The sequence below is a fragment of the Acipenser ruthenus genome, chromosome 17 (assembly GCF_902713425.1).
Source record: "Acipenser ruthenus chromosome 17, fAciRut3.2 maternal haplotype, whole genome shotgun sequence".
Lineage (NCBI taxonomy): Eukaryota > Metazoa > Chordata > Actinopteri > Acipenseriformes > Acipenseridae > Acipenser > Acipenser ruthenus.
Window position 1 is genome coordinate 24041566 of NC_081205.1, and position 21009 is coordinate 24062574.

Below are 21009 nucleotides of genomic sequence, written 5' to 3' on the forward strand. Positions count from 1 at the left end.
GATGCCCAACATAACAGGTAATTCAATAATAATGTAATAACAGGTACGTTATAGACAACAGTTACAGGGCCCTTTATGACCCACAGTGCCCCCCCCCCCCCCTCATTTGGAAAATTCCCCTACAGAGTTGCATTGCTGAAGTGGATGTTTTTCCTATACAGCAGCATTGCATCAGCAGGTGACTACTGACTTTAAAACCACACTGCAAGAACAACATTGCCAAGCTTGATAGGGCTCCAGTCCAGGGTGTTATTATGGCTGGGTAAGCCTATTAATCTTACCAGTGGAGGCTTCAATAATAATAATAATAATAATAATAATAATAATAATAATAATAATAATAATAATAATAATAATATATTAGAGCTGTCTTACATATAGTGACAACCCTTTCCATTACCTGTATTTGAAAGGGAAAATTTGATTTACAGTATACTTTCAATTGATCAATCAATATTCTCCCTCACATTTCACTGAATTCTCTCTCGTCGTGGGTTTCTCATCCACTGTTACAGTACAGGCTTACTAAATAATCCCGTGGTTCTCCCATGACCCGATGCCAACACCCTGTCAAATGTGCTCAGAGTTCACTTGTGTTCCTTATGATGGAGCACGTGAGAAAAGGAGGCGGCTCCAGTATAGATAGCCAGGAAAGGCTGAAACAAGGAGAGTTGAAGCGGTTAGCCGGGGACGGAGTGAGGGGAACACTGGAAGTATTAAAACAGTCAGAAAGGAAGGAAAGAAATGTAGACTTGAAACTATTTTACGCAGCAACGACAGCATCTGTGTGGTCTTCCAGCTCCACCACGACCAACACGAGAACATCAATGTTACGCTAACAGCTCGCGGCGATTCTCCGCGTGCACAGCTGGTCCTGCACACTCATTTACCTTCCTGTATATGTGCGACTGTCTCCTTTCCTCTAGCACCGACAACACGGAGAGAACGTCTTCAGCACTTCAGACAAGGACAGCTCCTCGCTTTCGCACCGAAAGCAGGCGTGTGTTTCTCTCCCCATCAATCGCACTGCCCATTCTGACTCAACTACGGCAAACCGCTTCCAGTTCAGCTTTGCACCTCTAAACACCTCCTGTGAAGTGATCAACTAATTGTTATCCACCTTTGGGAAAGCGACGTTTTCACCCTAGGCTCAATATGTACCAGGGGCACGTGCAGGTAAGCGTTTATTTATGTTCCATTTAAAAGGGACATTGCATGTATTTGAAAGAGTATTGATAAAATGGTTTGAGAACAGCAACACGAATGAATGGCTTTATGAAACACCAAGGACATTTTCAATAAGAGGGGTACAAATAAAACAAATGCATGTAGGGACATATATGTATACCAATGTAGGCAACAAAAGCCATAACATGTCATTGTGCATGCATCAGTGACGGACAACTCTCACACGAACTACTTGTAATTCTAAACGAGCAGCCTTTTGGTTTGCTGGTCCATTCAAAGTAACACCGCTGCTCCCTGGGGAGGATGGATTGTCGTAACCAGCTGTACACAGGAGTCCTTTGGCCGGCACCAGCTCTTATATTTAAACACGAATGAATGCTGTGTGTTCAAAATTGAGTCAGCATAATACTGAACCGGTAGCTTCCGCGGGTCTTCATTTACACTGGGCTCAGCGCAGCAGGCTTTTGAAACACTGCATGTTAACACTTCAATAAGTACTGGTTTTAACCTTGACGTTCAGCATTTCTCAGGCAAAGCAACGCACAATGTAATTTAGAAAATATACGTTTGGTGTACGATTCTATTAAGATTAGTAGGCTATCCCTTTGATTTAGGCAGTGGAATGCTTATACATTCCTAGTTACCGACGTTGAAGGTGTTTTTTTTTTCTTTCTTTAACACGCGTTATACATGCAGAGAATTACTGTTAAAAGTACCGATAGGCAATGGCTTCTTCAGTAAGAGCTACGGTAGTTATGTAGTACAACCACGTCATACAGTACAACCACGGAATACTTAACAACAAATGCCCTCCCTAACTCACGTGGTTAAAATTGGCATCTGCCAGCTATCACAGCGAAAGGTAATCTATGCATCCAGAATCTGAGGCTAAATCTTTGAAGGTTACCTACACTACTACTAGAAAGGATAACATATAGTATCTTCGGCTGGTAGGTCTCGGTTCGTTTGGCAAACGCACCGAGTCTGGTTCGCTTGAACCGAGTCAATGTGAACAATAGATGGACTCGGTCCTTTTGCACACGGGAAACAAACTATATAAGATAACCTGACTAGGAAGTAAACATTTCGCGATTTAGCTCATATTCTAAGGAAACAATAAAGTTGTTAATCGTCCCGGGTTTGCTATTGTATTTTTTAAGTACACAACTGTATCGGTGTGCTCAGCAAGTTAATAACAGAGTAATGTATTAAGTTGTGTATTAGCCATTCAAAAATAAAATAAACAATCTTATGGATTATTTGTTTAATCATTCTGATGATGTGTATATCATATGTTTAAATGATAATAGCTAATCTATTTTATACATTTAACACGTTTTGACTAAATGACAATATAAAGAAAATAATGAGTATGTAATAATGTTTTAGGACAACAGCAGTGTTTAGTTAGTCACGGGGTGATTTGCAAATGACTGTCACAGTCTACTGACACATTTTTTTTAATGTGGCTTAACATAAAGACGTTTAGAAACACCCGCAGTGCTGCAGTTTCTCTTGTAAATGATCAGGCTATAAATGAATGTAGAGTAGAATGTAAAACTCAATTAAATGTATTATGCAGTGGTACAGGTTTAGTACAACACATTGCATCCGGCATTGTATGCATACAAACAAATCTATAAAAAGTATATTTTGGTGTTAGCGCAGCAGACTAAAAATGTTCATGTTAGATTTAAATAACAATTAGCATCAGAAAGAATAATTAGTGTGATCTGAACATGGTATTTTTGGTTCCTTACTGCTGGCATTGTTCACTTTGAACAGTTAGTTGAATGGCTGTCATGGTAGTACAGATTTGAGCCGTGTTTTTAAAATTGCATGTCATGTTGTGTCACACAGAAGGTGCTCTGGATCATAACTCTAAAACTCTAGGGTTGAACCTTAATGGTTTCTTAATGTACTGTACAAACCATTGTAGAGAGAACTACTTGAGGAACCAGTATCTACTTGTGCTTAGCAGGTGTCACACAGGCACAGATCCCACACAATATGACATAACAATAGCTGCTAAGCATTGGTGGTCATATCAGTCATGATGATTGCTAAAAAACAAATTAGTTCATGGAATCATGTTCCAGTTCTTTTGTTTATCTTATGTAGACCATTCCTTTGTGCTCCTTCCATTCTAACCCAATGTTATACTGTATTTATATATCTTGGGGTAACCAGATGGTCAAAGTTCTAGTAAGGAAAAACACTACACTACTCCCTGCATTCTTCCTCAGTATATTCCTTTTTATACTTAGAGAGACCTGGTTTTCTCCACAATTTAGAATGTCCCTAACCCACGAGAGTGCCAGGGACAATGTGATGCTCCCTGTGTAAAACCAATTAAATATCGGCGACTTCGCCCAGCCTATTACTGCATGAATCGCCCTGCACACCGTGAGCCACTCAGGGACTCCAGTACATTCCATTTTTAACACTATGGTTTAGTGTTTATATAATAGAACCACTTTGTGATGCTTTTATAAAAACGTATGATACTTACTGTAGTTCCAGTAGTGAAACATGCATCTTATATCACTGCTCTAGTAAAATAACTGCAGGAGGTACAGGACAAGATGTTTCACATCACACTTGGTCACAAGTTTTTAGTTTAAAATTAGATTCTAGAAATCCAATTGCAGTCCATGAACCCTCCACAGTTCTGCTTTTTCAAGCTGGTGACCAGGCTGATTTAATAAATTTAACAGCAGCTCATTAACTGTAGATTCCTTGTGTGTAATACACCTATGTTCATTTAACACATATTTGTATGTAGTTCATAGAGGTTATGACGAGCCATCAGTTTCACATTCATTTTCTTAAGTAATGCTCTGATCTTTTATGTAACCACATTTCCAGCGACATTATTTTCTGGCAAGACTTTGCTAAAAGTAATGAAATGTTATTTAGGATAGTGGATACAATTTGATAACAGATTCAATATAAGAGTACAGTATGTCATTTTTCTGAAGTTACTGTCTATAATAAAGGTCTATTTTTATTTATTTCATTTTTTTTTGTTACACTTCATAGGATAGTAATTATAAAATTGGTCTACATTTAGAAAAGTAATCCTAGTCCCACACAGCCTTCATTGAGGCATACATGAATGCCATTCTTAATACAGAAGAATTTATTGGAAGCAGCTGTCAGATATTTAATTCTAGTTAATTACAGCAAGTAACCTCAGAAGAATTTACGCTACATTTGGTTTAAAACAATGGGAACTATTTGAAAGATAAATGGTACAATCCCAAAAATGAAATGTGTATTTTGTTTGTAGAATCCACAGCTACTGCTTTCAACAATCTCCGATTTTGTTTTGAGATCATAGTTTAAAAAATCGACATCATGCATTCCAGTTTTGTTAGAGCACCAGGAAAAGAATAAATAAAGCTGCAGTTCACTTTCTTAATGAGTTTTAGCTTGACAGAGATTTTCCACTGTTATCTATTCAAGGCTGCCACTATAAGGCGACACAAAGCAGGTCACTGTAGTCATTCTGTCATCATCAATTTTTAATTTAGTATCTGCCAGCGAAAAGAAAAAGGGAATTGAAAATCAGGTGACTTAACATTATTAAAAAACATTTCAGTTTCATGAACTCACCACCTGCTTGCGAATCTGCAAATGTGACAAAAGTTTTGATTGGAAAATAAACATTTGTGAAAGAACAGCAGCTCCTGTGGAAAACTGCTTGGTGCTCATTCTTGTGTCTTGATTTAGTGACAAAGACACAAACAGAAAAGACATTGTTGTTTGAATAAAATCTGATTTGATGTGCCAGAAGAACAATGAAATTGAAATTGACCTTGGCAATACAAACAATGTTTTAATGAATAGAGAGCCCCATGACTTTATTGGGACAACATGAGAACAGCATGGAGCCTGGGTATTTTGTGTATTCATTTTTTTTGGTAAATCAGTTTTTCAAACTGAGTTAGAAATGTGGTATTGCGTTCAACACATTTGTCAACTGATCTGACGTTTAAAGGTGATATCAATAACTTTATAATCAAAATGTGATTGATATGTGAGTCAAGATCAGGGCTCAAGAGCAGTTCTATCCATCTTCCCAAACACTTCTGCTGCAACTTGGGTGTTGAGCAGCAACATATTATTATGTATTAAAACAGTTTTCTGTTTAAAGAGAAATGTTATATATAAGTCCTTATAAATGAACGTGTCTTTGAATATGTCAGTTTGTAACGTATTACACTTGAACGCGACGGTTTCTATCGAGCAGGTTGGTGAATGATGGAGAACACTTTGTGTATGAAGGAAAGTGTAGTGATGCAAAAACGCTTTTCCTCCTGTTGACCTTGCCAGCTTATTATACACTGTCTGGCTCCACCTTTTTCATTCTGCATTTTTCATACACACTTGCCATGTATTTTCCCTCTTCCTTTCTCTCTCTGTCGCAGCTTTTATGGTTTTTATTTTAAAAGGTATATACAGTAGTCTCTGTTCCATCTAAGAAGTACGATCAAACACTTTACAGGACTGAAGCTTTTGAAGTGCGGAAAATGAACAACATAATTTTAGACATGTTCTGCAGAGAAAATGGTAGATGGTAACAAATTGTCTTTAATGGCTCTGTAGTGGCACTACACTGTACTAAGGGGGCAATGGGCATAGACTGTCCAATGTCATGAGACAAAGTTGTACCTTTTTCACCATTTGACTTACATCGCTTACTGTTTATTTCAGATTTTTATATATATATATATATATATATATATATATATATATATATATATATATATATATATATATATATATATATATATATTTATGGATGGGACATTTAACAGGCAGAACTGCACAGATGCTCTCCAGGTATTATCCTAGAATGTCCCGACATTATCAGAGGCTAGGGGAGGGTCGTGTTTATGTTGACTTGTGCATAACAAACTGGCAATCACTATGTTAGCAGTGCAGAAAGTGGCTTATTGTGGAAGCTGTAAGAACTCAGACTTATGTGTGATGTAGGCATCTGTCTGTGAGTTATTAGTATTGTGTTTGCAGCTGCATGGATGGGGCACGTCACAAAACATCAAGTAGAAATGTGATTATTGTTGACATATTTATTTACCAAATGCCTTAAACATACATTAGTACAAGAATGAAATACATCATGAAATAATCTAAGCAAAAAAAAAAAAGTTATCGTGCTTTCATAAGGAGGCTTGGTTAAAGAAAGGGGCTTGTTACCAGGAGGTCCACTGACTCACTGTGTGAGCCTAATCAAGTAACTTCCTTGTACTCCGTCCTTCAGATGAGATGTAAACCTGCGTAAATAATTGATGGACCCTATTCACAAAGCTTTAATGAATTTAAATAAAGATTGATACTGAAGTAAAAATCAAACACAGAAACAAAACAAAGAGATGTTTTCTGTGCAATTGCTAAATAGCAAATCAAATGAGATGGTTTTCTTGATTTAAGACTTTGACAATATATGTTGAGGAAGTGGAGTTCAAAAGATATAAAGCAGCTCAAAGAAAGAAAAAAGCTAGCACAGCCGAACTGATAAGCGTGGTGGAGCACAGAAAGTAAATGGCATATCACCACCAGCTGTAACAGATCTACTAAAACGATAAGAACTTAATAATTTAGTCAGGTTAGAAGTTTCCATTGTTGCCTATTTCCTGTGTTTTCAGGCTGGGTCATTGACTTGTGCATGATAAAAGTAAAACATAGAGAAAACATTATTCTTCAGTACGATTGACAATGGACAATTAATAAAATTGTATAGAGGGAATATTGCCATGGCCCAGCCTTAATGAGTAACACATATATATTGTTGATCTAGTAAAAATGTATAGTCACATGCATTGTATGAATAATGTGACAAGGCAAGATGCTGAAAAGCTTTCTGACTTTTTATACTGTATGTTACAAGCACTTTCTTGTGAGAGTTCTCTATACTTTACTGTAATGTTAATACCAGTATAAGGATGCTGACTGTCTACTGGGATTAATTAAATAACATAAAACTAAGAAAAGGAATTTCAAGTTATATAGAGAAAAACAAATAGTAAATTAGCCACACAAAAAAAAAACAAGCAGCCCATTACTGCAAGTAAACAGAAAAATTATCAATTAGAACAAAGAAGACCACATGAATTAATTTAAAGCAGAAATGAATACTAGCTAATTAGTTGGAAAATATAGCCTGAGCCAGGGGATAAGGGTGAATGAAAACTGACCCATCGATACCATGGATGCACATTGGTTTGAATGAAAGTTTAAAGGATGTGTTAAATATATGATTACTATTCAGGTATAATTAAGCAAAACAACACTGATTAGAGGACACCACTGTCTGGTAGTTGTAGAGAAGATATGAGCCTAAACCCCAGGCTTACTGCAAAACAATGCAAAAATACTTCACCTTGTTTGATTCATTAAAGCAAATCCATAATTGATAAGCAGCTGCAAAACAGTCCCACCGAGAAGTGAAACTGGGTACATGGAGGACTGCAGTGGAAGTGACATGTTGATTCTTTCCTGGTTCAATTGGTAGTGCAAAAGAATATGGAACCACACAGAAAATATGGACACAAAGAATATATTTTTAGTATTGTTCAGTGGGTAAGTATAGCTTGGCACACTTGATGGATACTGCCTAATACACCTGGGGGTTATTTGTATTATGATTGGATACACACACAATGGCCATCCAATCAGATGGTTGCACAGAGTATTCACATTCTAATGCACAGCTGTTCAGTAGGAGTGTGTGCCTGAGTAAGCTGGGATGAATAGAAACCCCTGCTTTGAAATGTCATAACACTGAATAAAGCAATGGCTGAAACGTGTGACTCCTTGAATTAGGTGCCTTATAATGTTACCTGACATTTGGCTTGCAAGCTAAAGTCCAGGTTGAACTTTTATTTGTAGCCAGGCTCCTGGGCCCCCCGGCAGTCAAGTTAGATGATGTGAAAAACTGAGACTCAGAACAAATGACAGTTTATCATGGCTTGAAGGCATCTCACAATCCTGATAGAAATAAAAAAAAGAAAAAAGATTGCTGTTTTACATTAGGTATTACAAAACCAAAGGAGGATGTTTTTGTTAGTTTAAAAAACTAAGAAAGGAAAAAAAGGCTTTTTAAAGGTAATTGCTTGATTGTGTAATAGCCACAAGGAACAGCAATATATATATATATATATATATATATATATATATATATATATATATATATATATATATATATATATATATATATATATAGGGCAATACAATGATACGTTTTGATTTAAACAAAAGGCACAAAGTTAAATACCAATGTCTGACTTTAAGATGTATCTGCAATAGAATAATACCCATGGGGAACCCGGGCAAGCTTTGTACTTTTTAATTATTCTGGGAAAATATATTTTTTTGGGCCCCTACTCTAGTCTGAACCATTCCCTACCCCCTCATCCAAATAACCAAAATAAACTAAATAAAAAAGAGCATAATTGCACAATGGGGAGCATGTGCTCCATTTTTAACCCAGAAAACTAACTGGAATTGGTTATTGGATTTCTAGTCTTATGTTTTTTTAATGTCCTGAAACCACTAGGTTTATAGATGCACTGTATAACAAATCATACTTCGTTTTCATTCATTCATCTCATCTTCGTCCAAAAGACTGTCAGCAGCTTAAGACCTAAGGTACCACAAATCGGCTTTTGACTGCCACAAATGGAATTGCTTTCAAACCATTTTTTTTTTTCTATTTCCATTCAGCCTCCACCCAGCTACAGTAGGAGCCCTGAGCTAAAAGTTAAACTTCATCTTGCCTACGTGAAAGCTTATCCGTCTACTGAGCACCATTTATAAAAGTCAAGTGCAGATTGGGAATTAATTTTCTCAAAATAAACCCATCAGCTAATGCTTGTAAGGATAAACAAGCTCATTAAAAAAAAAAACGGTCCAAAGGCATCGCATTCAAATTGTAAACAAATGGGGACTGAATACAGGAAGTGTAGCTTTTCTGTTTGTGTCAGCTTTTTAACCTTCTTACATTTAGTGGAGCACTCTAATCCAGACTTAGCAGTAAAACATGCATTAAATAGCATTTAGGAAGAAAAAAAAAGGGTTTATTGTTTGCATTAATACAGGAATTATTTTCATATCAACTTTCAAGTCTTATGTCCTTCCCACTCATATTCACAGACCCTTTGATGGCAAGGAAATTGATTTTGTTTATTTAAATTTAAATCCATAATAATAATTCCAGATGTTGTTTTCTTTGTACAAATGATATGGTTAATGCATTAACAAAATGAATGCATTTTTAATTATTTGGATAATTCATATTTTGTCAATAAGGTCAAGCCCTTTTCTTGCCTTGAGTTGTACATGACATTTATATATTCAGTAGCATGCAAACATAAGCCTGGAAAGTGCTTATAAAAATCAAATCTGATCAGTCTTTTTCATAAGTGGATAGTTGTATAGATGTTTTAAATTCTGACAGGAATATAAGCAGATAAAAAAGTGCTGAAATTGAAAACCACTGTATGGATTTACTCCCACTACAGTACTGTATAATATACAGTTTAAAAAAAAAAAAAATAGGTTATCTATTTCAGGAGTGAAACAACCCTCCTATCCAAATATGAATATTGTAAGTATTGAATGTATTATTAATATAATTAATTAAAATGCAATACAAATTAAACCGGTTAGTAAAAAAGCATGTGCTAGCTAATATTTGATTGCAGTCTTATTAATGGGGGTTTACATAAATTGTGACCTTTCTTTTTCTTTATTTTTTTGATAGCATTATCGAAAGCAACAGAAAATGCCTTTTTAACTCAGGGGGTCTATTCAATAGGAAATTCAGCTCTTCATGTCCTGCGTTATGCCCCTGTTTTATGCTGCTATTCAATCAAACTGCAAGAAAAACTCTGCCATATACTGAAGAGAGGGCATTAAAATATTCAAGCTCCAAATCCCACATGGGGATTATTTGTGACTGCCCAACCAGTCACATTGCAGAAGTTTGTTCAACACAATCTGCCTTCAAAACAGAGATGCTGAATTGCAAAAAAAAATTTTTTTAAATAAAAAGTTTTACTTTGCATAATAGGGGCATCACAGGACTGGCAAACAGATAAGGGATTTGCTATTGATAGTGATGGATTTAACTTATAATATGCATAAGGCAAGGTCAGGTAATATAAACACCTGGGTGAATATGAAGATTTAGGAATATGCTAACTATAATCTAATGCCGGATAATGATGAAGCAGCAGTTTTGGATCCCTGCCTGCTGTGTCTGTGCTGGGGGAGGGGGGTGTGGGGGGGTGGGGGGGTGTTAGGGGGAGGTTCAGGTGTCTGTGAAGATTTGTTTGTCCCTGTAATGTTGCTGTGGTGATGCAGCAGGAGTGCCGATGGGCTTGCATAGTCCCATGACGATCGGCCGTGTAACGTGGGACTGCTATAGGGAATTGAGTTGCTGAAGCAGCTTGTTTTTTTTAGAGCGAAGACTATTCATTTTCTCGGAAGCACTCTCAGCACATTACTTGAGACAATACTATAAATGTTCACTTGTGCTCTTGCTTTTGAGTTTAACATCTTTGGAACTAAAAAAAAAAAAATGTTTCTAAAACTAAATGATCTGATTCTTGAACTTCAGTAAAGGAATCTTAAACAAAGCCACTATAGGCGATGCAATGTTCACTATTGTTTATAAAAGTACAATTAAATTATTAATACTATAAAACAAGTAACACAACAGGCGGGAGTGTATTTAAGGATCTGTATTTTTACATACAATTACCCATTTATACAGTTGGGTTTTTACTGGAGCAATCTAGGTAAAGTACCTTGATCAAGGGTAGAACTGTGTGGTCCAGTGGTTAAAGAAAATAACTTGTAGCCAGGAGGTCCCCGGTTCAAATCCCACCTCAGCCACTGACTCATTGTGTGACTCTGAGCAAGTCACTTAACCTCCTTATGCTCCGTCTTTCGGGTGAGACGTAGTTGTAAGTGACTCTGCAGCTGATGCATAGTTCACACACCCTAGTCTCTGTAAGTCGCCTTGGATAAAGGTGTCTGCTAAATAAACAAATAATAATAGAACAGCAGCGTCCCCCACCTGGGATTGAACCCACAACCCTCCAGGCAAGAGTCCAGAGCCCTAACCACTACTCCACACTGCTGCCCTTACATACTGGTGTAACATTCAATACTTATCAAAATAGGCTGGCTTTCGTACATTTCCTGCCCCCATTGTCTTCACTAAACTATAAAATACAGAAGAATGCATTCCCCATCTTGTTTTGACCTTCAGACGAAAGATATCCAGTGCTGCTCAATACAATATTTAACTAGTTCACTTCCTGATCACAGTAAAACAGTGCAGATTTAAAACAGGGACTTTGGATTTTCAAATTGTATATATTGTCTGTAGGTTTGTTTTGTATTTTGACCACAATCTGCTTTCTTGCCTTAAACTTTCTTACACTTCTGCTATTGTATAGGTACAGTACCTATGGTTTGTAGAGCAAGTATTGCATATTATTATCTTAGGCTGTATTTACTTTATGTGTGGGTTGAAAGTTTGTAAAATTTTCCACATGTTTCATCATGATGCAATTTTGTGTTGCATAATTCCAAATGATGTCTCTGCGTAGGTTTAATTTATTTTCTCCTGGGGATATGTTTACAGCAGAATGACAGTTTGATTTGCTTGAAAGCTTGCTGCTCTATTGTAAAAAAAACATTATTAGAAGGATTGAGAATGCACATAAAAAAGTCAAAACACAGGAAGGTTGACATTTCTCTAATGCACACCATCACTCTACTCCTACACATGCATTGAAAGAAGATGATCTGATTGAAGCAGTCACTTTCAGCGTATGGTGCGAACACACCCTCAACTAATCAAACATAACGCGCTTATCAGTATGCCCAAAAATTATTATGGTCTGAGGAATAGGCTGTTTATTTTGAACACGCCTTTTAATCAACACTCACCAAGCACCGCTGGCTCGATTTTATTTACTCATTTGCTGATCTTGGAGACCTGTTTACTGCACCGGGGGTAAGGAATAACATTAGCACTCGTACATATTAAATAGTTCAACAGGCTGCCAACACTGTACAGTACTGTACATCAGCTCTCTACTATTTTGTCAAGGGACTACAAAATGGCACAATCCATTCTATTACCTGGTACCTAAGAAGGGAACCTGATATACCAGTATAGAGTGACATAGAGGAACTCTAAACCTTCAAATCCATTAATGGGTAAAGGCCTAATCTAACCCTGTGCATTGGCATGCTAAAGCATTATATCTCAGACTACAATGGACAAAAGAGGCCAATGTACATTATAGTTTGCCTTTAAAGAATAAACATTCTCATCAAATATCCATTTGTTGTTGTCATAACAGAATTGTGTATGTTTGATTTTGTTTGCAATCATCATTTACTTCATATCCCCCTACAGTGTTTGGACAAGAAACAGACAGGTCACTTTACATGTTGAAAGCAATATCTGGTTGTTTCATGACAAATTGCATTAAACAGTACTGTAATTTGATTTTTTTTTTTTATTTATTTCCCTAGCCATTGCTCAGTTGGCATTATTTAATAAGTTGTGTTTCTCTGTTTTGGGGTCATTAGGATCATAAGTTTCAAACTGAGCTTGTGCAATATCCTCTCTTGCAGACTTTTGCTTCTGTTGTTTTAATTTTTTATTCTTTTTTCTTTTTTTTATCATCTGACATTGTATAGACTCTCGTATAAACCTTAGAATTATGATGAATAATCGAACATTCCAAAGACGATGACTGCACATATGGAGCAATCCAAATATTTTACTTTGACATTCATTGCAGGTGGGTCCTGGATAAAACATGGTTAATATAAACTTGCTCATTTTAAAAACTCTCCTCCAACAAAATGCCAGATGAAAAGCAATCATAAAAGAAAAGTTAATCTGATACCAGGTTTAAGAGTTAAAGAGTTATATCTCCACTTAATACAACTATATCTCTTTGGAGTTTGTATCTGGTAACCTTTTGCTCCACTTGAGGATAACTGCTGTGTCTTCTTCCCAGTGTCTCCTTGTTAGGAGCACACAGCCATGCCATCATTTGTCATCTTGAAATATCCACGGTCCTCAATATATAATCTTCAAGTTGTTTACAGCTGATCGACTTTGACAATTTCTAGGGAAGCAGTGTTCTTTCAAACCCTCCTGTTAATTAGTTAAAATACCTGTAAGAGGTTCTATGAGAAACATGCCTGTCTTATTCTAGTTTACTCTTCCAGCTTGTTAGCTTAATACACTATTGCTTTTGAACCAGAACCCTACAGCCAGGTTCCAAACAAATTAACCGCCTTATGTTACAACAATTACCATTACACAGCGAGAATGGCAAGCACCAGCAGAAAGTGATTCAGTTTCCTCCCTTTAACTGCATATACTCACTGTACGGCTTGTCTAAATATTACTAAATATGCAGGAGATAAATAAACTACTGCAGTTTTTCAGTTTACATGTGGAGTGTGTCAACCTTTAGTTTTGAACCTTTAGTTTTTTAAATTAAAATGTATTTCAACAAAAAATGTTGATGACATGCCAAACCCAGTTTTAAATTACTTTTTATTTTTTATTTTTTTGCTAATGAAAGCAATTTTTTTTTTTTTTTTTTTTTTTTTCTAAAACTAATTATTTGTTTTGGGACTTCAGATGGTGACTATAATCCATAACGTTGTTAATATTGAACCTCTATTTACACTGAGTTCAGTAGAAACAAATCAGGACGGTGAATATGGCCTTTATTGGCCTATGTACTGAGGTGGCCATTAATAACAGAATAAGTGTACCACTTTAATTGTTAGGTAATTGGTTTTACAGGCCCCAGTTAGCACTAATCTTGGCCTACCTAATGTTACCTTTAGTGCTAACCAGGGCCTGTAGAACCAGCTGTTCGAGTTTAGTAAGAGATCTGTATTTGAACATGTATCAGCGGAAATACTTTGTTTACATTCTGATCCATTATTCATTTGTTCGTATTAATCCCTTCAAGAAGAAAGCAAACATTAAAAGCAAGCCATTTGAAGGCAAATTATATTAAAACGTTCATCTGTGATCAAATACTTGAATACTTCAAAGAGGCATTTTAACAAATGAATGTCATATAATTACAAAAATTTCCATTTTACTTTCGTGTTTTCAAAGATACTGAAAAATGCAATTTATTTTATTTTATGTTTAGTGCGTGCCCTCATGCAGCCAATAGCATACTGATTTCCAATTAATTAAACATTGTTTCACAGACACTTATGAAAAGCATTATGAAACATATTCATTTGCCAAAACACATTAAGTATTTAATTTAGTTCCAGTAAAATGGATTACAATTTCTAGTTAAGTACCGTATTCCTTCGAATTTAAGATGCACATTTTGAACACTTTTTTGCTTCTCAATAATAGCCTGCATCTTAAATCCGAGTACAGTATAGTGATGCGTGTATTAAATTCGCCAACAAAAGACTGTTACCCTGTTTCTCATTTAGCTGGTAGGTTAATATGAGTACCATTTGCAGTTATAAGTAACATTGAAAATTGTTGTGTCAAAGATCACACAAACATTTCTGGGACTCTTTGGATCAAATTAGGTCTACTGTATCTTGCAAGTAGAATCTATAGTAATCACGGTGCTGACTATTTTAACTGATTGAATCAATTAGGTGCCTGTGTCATTAGGAATTGTATGTCTCAAAGCAAATATCAGATAAATAAATAAATAAATAAATAAAATAAAAATAAAAAAGTGCTCCAAACTTTTTTATAGGAGCAAAAATGTAGTACATCTGAGCCAATGAGGGCATTTGGACGTGATTCATAAATAATAGAATACATAAACCCAGCAGGACTAAGTTTAAGATTGATGCTTTAACAATGGGTACAAATGCTCAGTTAGAAGCAAGCTCATAAATAGAATGGAGCAAGGAGGTACTGTAATAAAGCTATCGGTCAGCAATGCAGAGTCTAGTCACAGTTCATTAGCTTGTGGTTTCAGGCTCTGACAGGGGCGATCAGTGCAGTGGCAGGAAGGTAGACAGAGCTCTGTAATTGCCATAACAAACGTTCAGGTTGTGTAACAGTTTCTTCCTTAGTACCCAACAGCCAGTAGGTCTCTGTAGAGCATGATATTTAGGCCTGTTTTCTAAATTCAACTCCATGATTTGTTTTTAATCTACTAAAAAGGCCACAAAGGTTTTGTTTTTAATTGATCTACTGTATACAGCAGAATACCTAATACTATTAATCCCACAGGGGGGATTTGAATGACCGAAGTAGTGACATCAATAACACAATTTGTGCATCCCTTACTTTCACTTCTCAATTTACATTTCACCTAGAGATCTTTCCCTATATTATTATTTGTTTATTTAGCAGATGCCTTTATCCTAGGGCATCTGCTAAAGAGTCACTTACAACAACATCTCACCTGAAAGATGGAACACAAGGAGGTTACGTGACTTGCTCATGAGCACACAGTGAGTCAGTGAGTGAGTCAGCATTTGAACCGGGGACCTCCTGGTTACAAGCCCTTTTCTTTAACCACTGGACCACACAGCCTCATATACCCCACCATATGGATGCTTTTGTAGTTGTAAATTGTGGTGGATTGCCATCACTGTCATCATCCCTCTTATCCAGACTTCAGGGATAGCAATGCAATGTGAGCTTCACCATGTTGCCCCAGAAGCATGCCTCAGGCCTACCTTTCCTCTCTTTATATTTATTATATAGATTCCATGAAAATGTGTCCACTGCCAGTTGTGCTGAATGTGTAGTGTGTGATATAGCTAACTATGTGGACACTATGCATGCATTCTAAAAATGTCAGCAGTATGACATTGGCTTGGTTTAATGGGAATTTTCCCCTGACATTTCAAGACAAATTGCTTGTCACCTTCAAGTCATCAATTTGATTAGTTTGGCTCTTAAAAAGAGAATGTAGCTATGCAAATTAGATTGAAAGTGACACCTTCATAATCTGTATAAATATAAGGACAAAGTTTCAATGTCTGGTAATTTTGAGGTCAAGCACAAGTCAAGGGAGCAGATAATACAGTTTTGCTGTGGCCATCTGCCAACTTGGAAATGAGATGTAGATCTCAATGGGTTCTCATTCTGGTTAAGTAATAATTGAATGGAATCTATCTTGCCATCCACATTCCATTCATGTTGTAAGAGGAAGACTTTATATAATAAGGACTAGAGCCTGATCACCCCCAGACTGCCATATACACATCCCACTCAAAGTCATACATCCAAATTTAAACAATGTTTAATGTCGTTTCAGCCAATCGGAAGACAGGTAGGCATTCATTTATTACGCAATAACAACACAACTTCAGCCCAAATGCAGTTATACTGATAAATGTAATTATAGCAATGCAGTTAAACAGTACTACAGTAATCAAGCACCATCACGCGGTAAACCTCAGGAATGCAGTAATTATTTGATAACCAGGCAATGCCTATACTGTATATAACTTCCTCCTGTTCTTCTCTTTTGCGTATTCTGGGCTGTGCATGAAGCCACGTGGTAGCTTTCAGGATTCAGCCTGGATCCAGTGATTTCCATCTTTTAAGGGTCAGTGGACCCCAAGACCAACACATTATCTCAGGAAACAGAGGAGTGACTGCCTCCGAGCTTCTTATATTTTCAAACTGAGATTTTCAATTTCATGTAAAGCCTTGCAAATATAATTAATGGTCTGCACAGCACATGCACGGCAGCATTTCATTACATTTTCAATCATTATTTCTCACAAACATTTAACTATAACATCTTATCCTAAAATAATTTTAAAGCCATTTTCAGCTTCATTTAACATACAACAAACACTCAGATTTGACGTATGCAATGTTGAAGTATGCTTGTTGTTTGAATTCCATTTCTTAGAGGAAAGCCTACTGATACTATTATTTCCAGTAGGATATGGCACATTTAAGAGAAGCTCTGTTTGACAGCTAGTTTGGAAGTTGTAGTGTTTCTGTGCTTTCTGTAATATGCTGTACTGTATTTATTAATCTCCCGGACACGACATAATTAAAATATGGTAAAACAAAGCTAACTGTGATAAAAGCTAGATAAAGCACAGAGTCTTAGATTAGAATCCCCAGTTATGAATATGGTGATGTTAAATTCAGATTGCTGTTGTGAATTCACACTTTTCAAACAAGTATGATCATATTTTATGGGAGTATTATATCGCTGTACCCCAAATTAAACATTTGCATCTTCTTTCTGAACAATTTAGATTAAAAAAAACAAATAAGATAGTGTGTTTGTGTGAATTAAAGAATGTATAAAATATGTAGGGAGAGGTTTAGAACTGAGAGCCTGTCAAGGTTAGAGGTCTTTTTAGTAAACCTGAGTATAGATTTGTAATGACATTGAAAGGGTCCCATATGGTGGGGGGGTTACTGGGATAAAATATGTATTTAATCATGTCAGCTTCCCCCAAAAGTCTTTCTTTTCACCTGTCAGCAGCCAGTTCACAGCACAATATATCATTAAATATAAACCTGGTTGCTATGTTTTTAATTAGTCGGCTGGCTACCTGCGTGAGCTGGAAGGCACAAATTACTTTTATTTTTAATAGCAGTTTTTAAAGATCAAGCTGTGTTGTTTCTAGAAAGTACTGTACAGCAAAGGTTTGATTGTGTCACTTTGTGGTTGAAATGCGCGAAGGAGAACATATGAGGTATCAGGGAATCTAATTTAGCTTTAGGTGCTGGAGAAAAAGACAATATACTGTACAGAACCAATTCAAAATACAGTACAGCACAGGGTGACAGTTTAAGCCCAAAGGTCTTCGTTCCTCATATCTAGCGAGCCAAATGAGTAGATTTATTCTGAAGACACAACAGTACACTAAGGAATGTCAGGTACAGTGTTCTAGTCAGACTTCAGGCTCACAACATACCCTTCTCGATTAAGATGCTGTTCCAGTGACTGCAAGTGCAAGTGTGTTCAGTTACAAGAATAGTTAGAAAAGACATTGCAGGGTAAGTGTGCATGCAGGGCTGCCTAAGTTCATTTTTCTTCCTGAACAGTGGTTCAAACAAATCAGATATACTATGGAAGATCAACCGTGATATTTATTAATTTTTTTCTTTCTTTTTTTTATGAGTACAGTAAGCAGTGAAAATGGAGCTGAATAGTCAGCTATTAATAAAGTAAGTTCTCACTGCCTCAGCCTAAATGGATACCTAAGAGGTTTCGTCTTTGGATTCAGCAGTCCCAGCCAAGAGGATGCTGAATGAACAAAAAGCACTGAGAGCAGGAATGTAAGATTGAATGCAGTTGAGGGTGCCCTGCAGAGACTGGGGTTAGGATATAATGAAGGAAGCACCCTGACCACCTGTCTTATAGGTGCCCTTGAGAACATTACATGCTCAGGTCTCCGGCACTGTTATCCTGCAGCAAGCTGCCAAGAAAACACAGCATCGCTGAAACTAAATCTCATAAGGAAGCTCTTCCTAAGTCAGTTTAGAAAGTCATTTATATTTTACAACAACTTTGTAATGCTACTTTCATAGTAGAAAATTATAAAATAGTTAGATAGACCATGTTGCTGGATTATTGATGATGGATAATCAGGTGATCCATTTTCTCAGTTTTGTGTTTTGTTTACGTCGTTTTAACCTCTTATGCTATCTGTTCAGAAAATAAAAATTGATGTCTAAGTTGATGAGTTCAAGTCACCGGTTTGTTTTCCTAAGCCTTTGCGTTGAAATGGCAAGTGTTAGATTTACAGTGAGAAAGGCAGCTGGTGAAGGTGGCATACACCTAGTTAGAATAATCTTGGCTTTGACATGTACAATGTAAATCCCTCAGGCAATGTGACAGCGTAGGCTCCCAGTTTACACGACTATCCAATTACTCGTGTTTCAAAGCCTGGGTTGAACTGACTGTGGACCTGAAGCCAGCTGCTTTCGGTTATGGTTACAGCACAGCTCCTCTGTGAGGACAGCTTCCAATTAACACCATGCCATCTAATTACTGTTATTGTATTATGCTCACTGGCTAAGTGGGGTGCATTTTGTGTAGGATTTATTTATTTATAGGTGTCATGCTGCAATATTTAAAATATTTTTAGGCAGAAGCAGATTATTATAATTCATTTATTTTCTTAAAGAAATGCTGCCAATCTGCGTATTTACCTTTTATCCCCAGTATACATGAACAAGGTGTTAGTGACTAGAAGACTTCAGATTATAATGTATTATCCAAAACGTTTGTAGGTTTGGTAACCCTCTCAACTCCTAGATAGCTAGATAAATTAATGTTTCTACTTTCCAGAGGAAGTAACAGTTACAATGTATGTTAGTTCAGTTACATGCTATATGTTAAACAAACAGTCAATGGCTATGCAATAGGGAAATGCAACCATATTAAAATCACAAGTATTATTAAAAAACGTAATAACTAATGTTTTACTAGCTGTCTTTCTACGTCCTTAATATTTGTAGGAGCAGGAAACTTCCAATAGTAATAAGCATACTTAACAGATATATGAAATAAGAGCACACAATTACATTGAGAGTTACACAAGCACTCCTTTTGCATGCTGTATCTAATGACTGTTTATTCACATGAAACCGAACTTCAATATATGGTAATTGCATAGCAATACATTTTTATGCTACTGTATGCAGAATAAACCGTTATCAAATTATTTGTTTTCAGGAGTGGATGTTGGATTGCAGCCTTGTTTGTTTTTTTAATTTCTAGTACTGTTACTGTAGTTAAATACTTCATTAACCTCAATAACATAAGTTTGATCACAAAATGTGCAACCTTTTTAGAGAAATCTCTCTTCTCAACACTCAACTTCTTTTCGCCACCTGCTTCAGCTGATCCTGCAATTCTTAATATATACTAGAACATTTTTATAACATTTAAAAAAAAAAATTCAAAAGTGTATTTCCATTCAGTGTTATTATTTCTAAACATAATCTATAAATATTAATAGTATAATTAATATGTTTATATATGGTTTATCACGACTTTTAATGGATCCTAAACTAGTGTTACTAAAACTTTTACTCAAAATCCAAATCAATACATAAAATAAATATTACATTTTTATAACACAAAAGACACCATGCATTGAAACATTTGTCTAGTGTTAATATTATTTAACATGCAACATCAATTTGCCGTACAGGGTGGGACAAAGGTCAACATACTATAAGGAGTATTTGATAATATCTTAGTTGTGTTAAAAGTTATGAATGAATGATTTAAAAAAAAATACTATGTGAACAGTACATAGCGCTGGGTGAGCCAAAAGTCAACATAAGGAGTGTTACTTTTATGTAATTCTCAAATTGTCAGCTTTCTTCTTGCAAACACATCTGATCATGCCCGAGAGATGAGTGTTGAACACTTTTCAACATTGCAGGCAATACATACTGTTGTATCCTCTAGAGTATTGCCTAAAAAGAAAAACAAAGAACATTTCTATGACTTTTGGCCCACCCTGTACAGTGCATACACCTAGATGTTCTTTCAAACTTTGTTGGAACAGTCTTGAAAGATACCACTAATCTTAAATTTCTGTACCTAATGTTACAGTAGCTTACCATTAATTGAGGTTTGTGAGCTGTGAGCTTATTATTTGCACCTCCCTTCTACCGTAGTCTTTAGAGTTAACTTCCTCAGCATGCCTCCCCCTACATGTCACTTGAGATTAAGAGGCACAGCAGTACTTGCTGATCTCCATTTTCTCTCAAGCAGGCAGCTAGCTCAATTCCCCCATGATGTG

At 36.2% G+C, this 21009-nt stretch overlaps 1 protein-coding gene across 2 annotated transcripts in view; it reads left to right on the forward strand.

The window, feature by feature from the left end:
- Positions 1-672: 672 nt before the first annotated feature.
- Positions 673-21009, forward strand: part of LOC117422865 (PEX5-related protein-like) — a 78877-nt gene continuing 58540 nt past the window's right edge. For both annotated transcript variants that reach the window (XM_034038070.3, XM_034038071.3), the window contains exon 1: positions 673-1176. In XM_034038070.3, the coding sequence (XP_033893961.2) occupies positions 1156-1176 (21 nt within the window). In that variant the 5' untranslated portion in view covers positions 673-1155. The remainder of the gene's footprint in view (positions 1177-21009) is intronic.